This window comes from Saccopteryx leptura, chromosome 9 (assembly GCF_036850995.1).
Source record: "Saccopteryx leptura isolate mSacLep1 chromosome 9, mSacLep1_pri_phased_curated, whole genome shotgun sequence".
Classification (NCBI taxonomy): domain Eukaryota; kingdom Metazoa; phylum Chordata; class Mammalia; order Chiroptera; family Emballonuridae; genus Saccopteryx; species Saccopteryx leptura.
This window is the reverse complement of record NC_089511.1, coordinates 52,077,625-52,088,340: the sequence shown is the minus strand read 5'-3', so window position 1 is coordinate 52,088,340 and position 10,716 is coordinate 52,077,625. Positions and strand designations below refer to the sequence as shown.

General features: G+C 40.4%; 1 protein-coding gene across 1 annotated transcript; it reads right to left on the bottom strand.

Annotated features, from left to right (window-relative positions):
* Nucleotides 1-6,563: 6,563 nt before the first annotated feature.
* DKK1 (dickkopf WNT signaling pathway inhibitor 1) lies at nucleotides 6,564-9,681 on the bottom strand. The gene is made up of 4 exons (XM_066349021.1): nucleotides 9,315-9,681; nucleotides 8,910-9,072; nucleotides 7,426-7,569; nucleotides 6,564-7,285 (listed from the first exon to the last, which is right to left on the bottom strand). The coding sequence occupies exons 1-4, from the start codon at nucleotides 9,555-9,557 to the stop codon at nucleotides 7,032-7,034; spliced, it is 804 nt and encodes a 267-aa protein (XP_066205118.1). The 5' UTR covers nucleotides 9,558-9,681; the 3' UTR covers nucleotides 6,564-7,031.
* Between the last annotated feature and the right edge of the window lie 1,035 nt (nucleotides 9,682-10,716).

Here is a 10,716-nt window from a genome sequence, read left to right as displayed (position 1 = left end):
CCAAGAGAGAGCAAGCTCCCTGTCTGCCCCACTTTATAGTGTAGAAATCCAAACCTTTAATCCAATATACAAGTAGGGAAGTCTCTAATACAAAGTCACTTATCTGAGGCATGATGGGATTGCACCACCGCATGTAAAAACGGGTGAGATACCACCTCACACCTGTTAGGTTAGCTATTATCAACAAGACAGGTAATAGCAAGTGTTAGAGAGGCTGTGGAGAAAAAGGAACCCTCATTCACTGTTGGTGGGAATGTAAAGTAATATAACCATTATGGAAGAAAGTATGGTTGTTCCTCAAAAAACTAAAAATAGAACTACCATATGACCCAGCAATCCCTTTACTGGGTATTACCCCCAAAACTCAAAAACATTGGTACATAAAGACACATGCAGCCTCATGTTCATTGCAGCATTGTTCACAGTGGCCAAGACATGGAAACAACCAAAAAACCCTTTAATAGATGACTGGTACATATATACACACACACACATATATACTATGTACCAGTGGTACATATATACTATGGAATACTACTCAGCCATAAGAAATAATGACACCAGATCATTTACAACAAAATGGATGGATCTTGATAACATTATACGAAGTGAAATAAGTAAATCAGAAAAAAACAAGAACTGCATGATTCCATACATAGGTGGGACATAAAAACGAGACTAAGAGACATGGACAAAAGTGTGGTGGTTATGGGGGATGGGGGGATGGAAGAAAGGGAGGGAGAGGGGGGAGGGGAGGGGCACAAAAAAAAACAGTTAGAAGGTGACGGAGGACAATTTGACTTTGGGTGACGGGTATGCAACATAATTGAATGATAAGATAACCTGGAAATGTTTTCTTTGAACATATGTACCCTGATTTATTAATGTCACCCCATTAAAATTAATAAAAATTTTTAAAAAAGATGGGAAAGGCTTAGTCCTAAAACCAAGCTCTAGGCTACAAGGATCCTGCCTGCCCACAGCCCGCTCCAACACACATTAATATAATTACGCCCATCCCAAGCAAGAAGAGCAACTAATATCACCTGGGCGACGGGCTTCCACGTGGGCAGCGCCATCTTTAACAAAGTGAGCATAATATAATTTATCTTCCCAACACCACTTCACCTGATATGACAACTCTTACTGAAATTAAATTAATATTATCCTTATTCTATAACAATTTTAGAAAAATAATCACCTTGGGTTGTGAAAAACAGTATAGTAATCTTCTGAGGCCAATGTATGTCTCAATCATATCAGTATCTCCATCACCACCTAATATGCTAACTGGTGCTGAAAATAAAGAGTATTTATTTTGTTTCCTGGGTAACAAATTAAATTACAAAAAAATTAGAAAAGTCCTTCTTCCAGGTTCCCAATACTCTAGTAATATTGAATTATTTTTCCTCCACAGTATGTATTTTTTAATAGTATATATATATATATATATATATATATATATATATATATATATATATATATATTAACACAGTATATATTTTCATAGCTTTTTTAATTTGGCTTACATTATGTAGGGTCAGTGACTGCCCTTATCCTGGCCATGTGCATGCAGGTTCTCATTGGATTCAGACAGACAGTAAAGAAACAGTGGAGCCAAAAAATGGTGAGTCATTCCTTTATTAATGTCTCACACAGGCCCACAAGCAAACACATAGGGAAAACACTTCCCTTTCATTCAGGGCTCCCAAAGTCCTGACACATTCTCCGGTTCCACAACCAGGAGAATCTTCTCCAGTTCCTCCTAGAATCAAAGGCCCCACCAATCTCAGTGGAGCTCACAAAGCCTTTCAGCTCTGGTTCCCCATCTGCACCCCTTCTCTCTCTCTGCACAAACTCGCTTCTTCTTCAGCACTCTGCATTCTCTCCACTCTCCCTTCAAAACTGCCTGGGTCCTCAAAGACCCCTCCTCCAGCAAACATTAGCTAAACAATGGCCCCTCCCAAGCAGAAATGCAATCTGCAATTTGCAATCAACTGCCCTGCTCTGAGGGCAAGCACACACGTGGCTGCCTAGCGCCATTTTCTAACAATAAAAGTGAGCAAACTCAAAAAATACAAATTTTACAAACGCATTTGCCCAGCACATTACTTCCTCTATTTCTAATACACTTTCATTTATTTTCCGCCTGTCAGCTCCTCATCCTTCAAAATACTATGTGGTAAATGCAATATGTGGCAACTGTTTTTGCATACTCCTCCTTGTAGAACTACCAAAGTTCCTATTAAAGTTGTACTGGATATAGTTGGTCATGTTTATATTTTCACATCCAGGCATCCAATCTAGCCAACTTGACTATAAAGGTGAACCTCTGATCAAAGCTGAGCCACTCAAAACCTTTGCCCAGAAATTTGAAATAGTCTCTGAGATGTTGAGCAGAGCTGAGTCTGAAGGTCATTTATATTGGGTGTAGAATTTATGCCACATGACAAGCCATAGACATGCATGTGCAAATTACAGCAGAACAGAAGTCATTAATACGCTAATGAAATAGTCTCCCCAATGGTTTCCATACTGATTTTTATGAGTGGTGACATTATAATTCATGTATACTTTTTACTTTCTCTAGTTTAAATGATTTTTCTTCCTTGAAATAAAAGAATCTTGAGAAGAAAATGGTTTAAATACCACAGCTTCCCCGAAACTTTCTGAGTGTACCTATAGGCTGATTTAATTACTTTTTAATTTGTTATTAGATATTAATATATGTGATAAATCTTATTATAAAATGTTTTATTGTCCAATAGTGAAGACCTAAACTGAGTGCTTACTAGGAGCTAGACATCATGCTAAGTAGCATTATAATGCATGCATTATTCTCATGCCTATACTCTAAAGTTGGTATTCTCTTTATGTTATCAATGAGGTTATAACATTTGCCTGACATCATGCAATTAGAAATTAAAGGAGCCATAATTTCACCCCAAGTCTGTCTGATTCCAGAGACTGTGTCTCTAACCACTATACTAAACCAACCTCAAAGTCGTTTATAGTCTTGCTAAATGGTGAGCTTCTTGATGTGAAAGTAACCAACATGATTTTAAATGTGCGCATCATTTCAAATGCCAGCATAGAGCCTACTGAGCATGACAGGTTCAATCAATGTTTATTGAATTAAGACTCTTTAACTCTTTAACATTACCCAAATTGTAGTCTCAGATTATTGATATGATTGACTATTTCTAAGTGGTTCCCATTCGAAAAACTCTTAAAGGCCCACATATAGACACACATTTGTACAAATATCTGGTTCCTAAATTATGTAGATTATTTATTGTGTATGGGGGGAGTGATAAATAATGTATCATATTTTGCTATTGTACTCAGAGTGGTATTTTAGAAAGTATGAGCATTATAATCTAAAATTCAATTGAACACATTTTATAAGCCTAATGGTAATAATATGGCTTATTTTTCTTTAAGACTATAAAAAAAAGTTGGTAGCACAGTAATGTCAGGTAATTTATAAAATGTTATTTTTATTTATTTGTTTGGTTTTTTATGTATTTATTTTAAGTGAGAGGAGGAAAGATAGTGAGACAAACTCTTGCATGTGTCCTAATCAGGATCCACTTGGCAACCCCATCTATGGCCAATGCTCAAATCAATGAAGCTATTTTTAGCACCTGAGTCTGATGCACTTGGACCAACTGAGCCATCCTTAGCACCCTGGCCAATGATGGAACCAATCTGAGCCACTGACTGAGAGAGGGGAAGAGGGAGAGAAGGGGGGGAGTAAAGGAGAGAGAACAAGATAGTTGCTTCTCTTGTGTGCCCTGACCGGGAACTGAACCCTGGACGTCCATATGTCAGGCTGATGCTCTATCTATTCAATACTGAGCCATAGGCCAACGCAGATAATTTATAGTTTTAAAAGAAAGGAAAATCGAATAATTTCACCTGAAATCTCCATAAGTGGCAATATGTGCTAATTTGACTATGCAGTTAAAATAGTAAAACTAATAAAGCTGATAACAGTATAATTGTTACTAAACTATGATTGAATTGGTACAATTTAATTTACCTTGGAAAAAATTTATAAAGTATTTTGATATGCTGAAATATAAATAACAACACTTAAGCTATATATCTGTAGGTTTTATTTTTTTTAATAATATGTCTTTACCCTCATTTTTATCAATAGGTTTCAGGTTAAACAAAATTTGAAATAGTTAAGTCTTCTAGTAAAATGAGGGAAAGGGATGGAGGAATTACTTGTTTGTGGTTTTATTTAATAATTATTTTTAAATCAAAGAGAGTAGAGAAAGTCTATATTAATTGAATGCCAGAGATTACTGTTTACTGTGAAATTGTTAGCATAAGCCTGTATTTCCCTCTTCCTCTGATAGAGGAAGATACACTTTAGCAAGAATTTAATCATAACTAGAACAGCAATAAGCAAGCATCTTGACATTTTGCCCATGGCACTCCTTGTGAGTAGCTCCAGAAAGTATGCTTTTTGGTTATGGATTTTGCTTCAGAAGTCAGCTATTATCTTATCCTATAAGTATACCAGCACAAGAACAATAACACCATAAAGATTCTGTAGTCATGGTACAATAGTTGTTATAGCAAAAACACTGGAAACAATTTAAATGTCTCTCATTAATCACTTTATATATTATAGTATAGCTAATCCAATATACTGTACTCTTAAGGCAACCATTAAAAAGAATGAGGCACCTCTCTATGCATTACATAGATTGTGACCTATAAGACACATACAGTAAAAATAAAAATAAAAGGATGCAGGGCAGTGTGTAGAGTATGCTCCCATTTGATCAAATGTTTGCCTTGTGAATGCATTCCCAAGTGCATATGTTTTCCATGAAAACAAGTTGTTTAAAAGTAAAATTATACACACATTTTAGGCAAACACTATCTAAAATGTTAAAGGTTCTTTAAATGATCCTCGTTTGAATTTGTATTATATCGGATTTCTGTCTTCCAGCCTCCATAGCTAGCTAAGCTAATAAAGTATCTGCAGTTTTCTTGATAGTCTTTTTTCACCTCTGTAAATGTGCAGACATTCTTTTTGTCTCCTCCTAACATCTGAGATGGATAGGAAGAAAAGGTGTCCTTCCTTGCTGTTTTCTCTTTCTCCCACCTCCATCACGTGATGGGAACACAAAGGGCTGGAACTATGATTGATGTGCAGAGAGGTGTAGAGACAGAGGAGTCTCTGGCCATAGTCAGTTCCTGTAGAAAGGAAGGGATTCCATAACCAAGCCCTTTACACGTTCCCTCCTTTCCCCTCTTAAACAGAGGCCCTTCTCTCTTCTTTTTGAAGAAAGGGTTTCCTGTTTCCTCTCCTCTATTGTGTTTTATTGGAGATGGCAGATCTTAGAATTGGCCTTCCTGGCACTTCAGAAAAGAAGCAAATGTAGAAAAGAAAATTTCTCCAGGGTGAGGAAGCTAAAACTTCCAGACAAAAGGTATGTAACAACAGACATCCTGCCAGTCCCCTTCTCAGTGAAGAGCTATCCAACCCTTGTGGCCCTTTGGCTGAGCCCCTTGAAATTGAAACACTTCCGGGAATACTAAAACAACAAACATTCTAGGACATCTGTGTTATTTAAGGAAACTTGTTGATCAGTCACTGTCCTTCCGAGTGCCTTAAACCCAGCATTTTGTGGTTTTGATGTAGACTTCGGTATATTACAGAATAAGTGTAAATTGAGACAGTTGTTTTTCCTTTCCTTGGTATTAGATTTGCCAATGTCAAAGTTGGCAGGTAAAAATGCAAAGACAGTTTGATTTCATTTCTGTGGCCTTTCTTTTAAACAGTATAACTGTATCCTTATTTTAATCAGTAGAATTCATGTTAAAGCAAAAATTGAAATGTTCAACTCACCCAGCAGGAGAATGAAAAGAAGATCGTGAAGGAAGATTTGTGGTTTTTATTTAATAATTATTTCAAAATCAAAGTAATTAGAACAAGTCTTCTGGCATAAAAAAGTATTTAAGATACTTCATATTAACTTGTTATAAAATCTGCACATACTTGTTAACTGTATTTCTATACATACACCCCCTCTTCCTGCTAACCATCAGGTCCTTTGCTCTGGTATGACTTTTGTTAAAAAATTGTTTTGTTGTTGCCCAATAGTTAATAACTATTTGGTTAGATATTACTAATTTATCGGAAACTATTTTTAAAAGTACTAATGTAAGATTCAATCCCATACACCATGATCATTTGAGCTTGTCAATGAAGAATACATTTTTTTTGAAAAATTATTCAAGAATTAATCGATACTACCTTACATTTAGATGGTATCTTTTTCTGATCTTCTTTAAATATGTCACATTTCTGTCCCTGGTAGAACACACACACACCTCCTCGAAGGTCCGAAGGTCATAATGTCAAAATTTATACTTGTAACATTTTATGGTATTAAATGTAAATTTTTATTTCAAGGACTACCACAGCATGCATATATATATATATATATATATATATATATATATATATATATATATATATATTTGAAGCACTGAGATAGTACATTTCAGAAAATAAACTAATGTTTTTATGATAAATTTTAGATACCTATCATTTGTCATTCCAAAAGCTCCTTGCATTCTAGACTCTAGAATTAAAAGGGAAAAGGGTTGTGCATTTAGGAAGTATAAGCTAAAATTATTTATTACAATCTAATATAGAATATTTATCAGAGTCAAGATAGCAATCAATGTGTACAAAAATTTACATAACAAGATGAACAATAGACAATGCAGCACCTTAGAAAAAATAATTAAAAGTTTTGTTGCATTTACAGGTAAGTGCCACACTGAGAATTTACAACACAGTAATTTACTGCAATCAATGACAGGAGAGTTCCATAAAGAAACAAAACTCTTACACTCCCATTTTCAGAAGGTATTATTGGAATGCTTAACTGTAACCACAGACTTTGTACATCCTTAAGGATTGAGCTGGTAAAAGTCACAAAAGTTTCTTATAGCATATTTTACATAAAGAAGTTCACTGTGTTCGGACAACTGGTTTAGTGTCTCTGACAGGTGTGAAGCCTAGAAGAATTACTGGCTTGATGGTGATCTTTCTGTATCCGGCAAGACAGACCTTCTCCACAGTAACAACGCTGGAATATCTCCAGCCCGTGGGAGCCTTTTCTCCTGTGCTTGGTGCACACTTGACCTTCTTTGAGGACAGGTTTACATATCTTGGACCAGAAGTGTCTAGCACAACACAACCCTGTAGCACAATCTGATGATCGGAGACACACAGAACCTTCTTGTCCTTGGAAAAAAGAGGCAGTAAGAAAAGTACATTGTCACTGTGAAAGCTGCTTTATTTCATTAAGGTAACTCAAAAGACACTTCTGATATGCTAACAACAACAACAACAACAAAAATGAGTCCTAAGGTCCCTAAACCTACCTTTGGTATGATACAATTTTGAAGACAGTGTGGTTCTTCTGGAGTACCCATCCAGGGTGCTGTGATCATTACCAAAGCTTTCAATAATGGTTTCCTCAATTTCCCCTCGATGGAAGTGACTGTGGTCAGAAGGCATACAGATTCCTAAGGAAGCAGGAGATAGCGATTAACTCCTGACATGGAATGTTTCTACTTACAGGTGTGGTAGTGGCAGTCTGTTGTGCTTGCACCAACTTGAGAGATATCATTGTAGTGACATGATTTTACACACAAGTCAAACTTCCTCCCTAGTGTTAGTACAAAACTCCCCAGATAGACAGAAATATCAGTGGGTATACTGTGTAGTAGTATATAACATCCCTAATATAGCCATTTAAAATATTTTTCTACCATCTGGGGTAGTGACAGTGAGATTTCTGCTCATTTTAATATATCACCTAGCAGGCGTCCCCAAACTACAGCCTGCGGGCCGCATGCGGTCCCCTGAGGCCATTTATCCGGCCCCCCTCCGCACTTCCGGAAGGGGCACCTCTTTCATTGGTGGTCAGTGAGAGGAGCACTGTATGTGGCTTCCCTCCAACGGTCTGAGGGACAGTGAACTGGCCCCCTGTGTAAAAAGTTTGGGGACCCCTGACGGGGTAAGAAAAAGAAAGTCACTTAGAAAATTGTTTTAAAAAATAACTTTTCTAACCGTTGGTGCTTTATGAGTACTGCCAGAGTAAGCTAAGCAAATGCAATGCCAGCTCTATGCAAAACTGCACTCTCACCCACCAGTTACTTTACTGTGTAATTTCAATATTACAGAGATCTACCGGTAGTTCATTCCAGAGTATTACTGGGTCCTAAGGAGGATTGCCACCCTTGAGTTTATTTCTGGAGTCTTCTTCGGCTGTCTGAGTCTACCTCTTTGAGACATCAAATTTTAGTGGCTCTGTGGTCGGGGGGGAGGAGTACTTATTTTAAGGTAGCAGGAGGTGGAGGCAGGGGTTGGATGGAGAAGTCAGGATGGAGGATAGCAATATCTCCCTTAAGAATGGCCCGCACAGATAATTCGCTGTCTTCTGGCTGACAACAGCTTCAACAGAGCTCAGGGGGCGAGGCCAGACTGGCAGAGCCGTGAGAGGCACTGTAAGTAAAATGACAGGGCAGGTAAACTTCAGCGGAGCTTTCCTTGGTCTCTTTCTATTACCCCCTCTTCCCACCTTCTTTCTCAACTGACGTCAAGGCTGTCCCAGACCAATTTTTAGGGAGGGGTCCACTCGGAGATAAGCCGTCGTGTTAAATCATTGAGGGACACAGGAAAATAAAGAGCTCCAAGACCTCTGTTACTTTTCTCTGCTCGTAGATTAACACTAGGAACTAGGAACGAAGACAGTTCAGGGACACCTTGCATACTGAATATCTCTTAGCGCCGCAGCATTCTCAGAGCTGAGAACGTTTTCTCCCATCCGCAGGTGCGCATAGGCGGGCGCTAAAGAACTCACCGTTTTTGCAGTAATTGCCCGGGCAGCACATAGTGTGACGCATGCAGCGTTTTCGGCGCTTCCTGCAGGCGAGGCAGATCTGCGCACCGGCGCCGCCTCCGCGAGTGGGACTCGCACAGTACTCCTCCGTGCCGCACTCCTCATCCTCCGCGCAGGGGTACGGCTGCGGGAAGGGGGCCGGAAGAGGATGAGGCACCTAGGCATCCAGGTCCCCACACTCCAGGACCTGGACGCTCATCGCAGTACTTTTTCTGCCCACCTGTCCAAAAGTTATTGCCGCCCACTGCTCCTAGAGGCAGTTTCCAAACGCTCCCTGAACCGCACACACTCAGCACGTTACACCCTTCTCCCCAGACGACACCTCTTCAGGGTCACAGCGTTCCAGATCCCCAAGACCCTTCTCACCTGGTAGTTGTCAATGGTTTGGTACTTGTTCCCTCCATCGTACAGAACTCCTGGAGCCACACTGACTGGTGAGCCTGGGTGCCCAGCAGCGCCGCCCAGCGGTGGGGGCAGGTTCTTGATGGCATTGGAATTGAGAACCGAGTTCAAGGTGGCGCTCACTCCGAGCAGAGGGTGGCCGCAGAGAGCCACCGCTGTCAGGGTGACCAAGACCCGAGCAGCCCCCACTGCGCCCAGGGCCGTCATCTCAGGACTCAAGAGAGAGAGAGAAAGAGGAAAAGGAGGAATATCACTTTGCAAGCCTGGTCCCCAAGGAAGCTGTGCTGGTGCGGCTGCAAATCAGGATTCCGGGAGCCTCCAGCGGTCCCACAGTCAGACTGCGGGGCGCACGGAGCTCTGCGCCACAGCCACCGCGGCAGCCTTTATACCTCGGGCTCTGAGCATTCCGGCCCCTACGGGGGAGACAACAAAGCCGAGATGGGATTTCAAAGCTTTGGGAGGGGCTGGGAGGGGGGTGTGTTTGTGTACATGAAGGGGGGCCTTTGACACTTCACCCCGCCCCTCCCTGGCGCACTCCCTCCCCTGGACCAGCTCACCTTCGGAGTGATTGTAATCAGTGAGTATTAGAGTAGACGACTTTAATAAATGCAGGAGGGAAGAGGAGCTTCCGGAACTCGGGTGCCCTTGCCTTGCAGGAAAGGTTGGGTTATCGAGATTTGAAACAGTGTCCAGAACGGAATTGTAATGCTCTTTGCAAAAGCACTTTTCTCCTCTCTCCCTTATGCCTTTACTGGTTTATTGTGCACATAAATAATATTCAGTATTAAATACAAGCTGATCAGTGATTCAAAGTCGCAATCAAAACCTCTCAGCCAGAAGGGCCAGATGGCCGATGCAAGTTGCTGATTAACCCTTTAGAGTCACGGTTTGCAGAATTGGGGTGAGGTCCTTGGCTTTAAGTTCCTTAAATGCCTCCCCACTTCCTTTGCCTGCTCCCCTCCCCCTGGGGCTACTGCAAGAAAAATGTGCAAATAGAAGGACATTTGCACATCAAACGAAGGCTAAAAGGAAGAAGAACTAATTCTCTTTTGATGGGAAGTTTAGAGAGGAAGGCGAGAGACTGGCGTTTGGAAATTAGATCATGGGTGGAGGGAGGAGGGAAATGACCATCGATAATCAAACTATTTAATGTAGTTCTTTGAATCTGAACAGTCTGGGCAATAGATGAACTTGATTAGGCTGACGGGCAAGATCAAAGTGGCCAGAGCAAAAGCGGACAGGATCCAACAGCCGGGTCAGTCCTCCTTCGCTGGTTCCCTTCTCAGTGGCGGAGTTAGAGCAGGGAGATAAGAAACCCTGAAGGCTTAGCGCCTGACTTCCTCATTAGTATTTCATATCTCGAAGC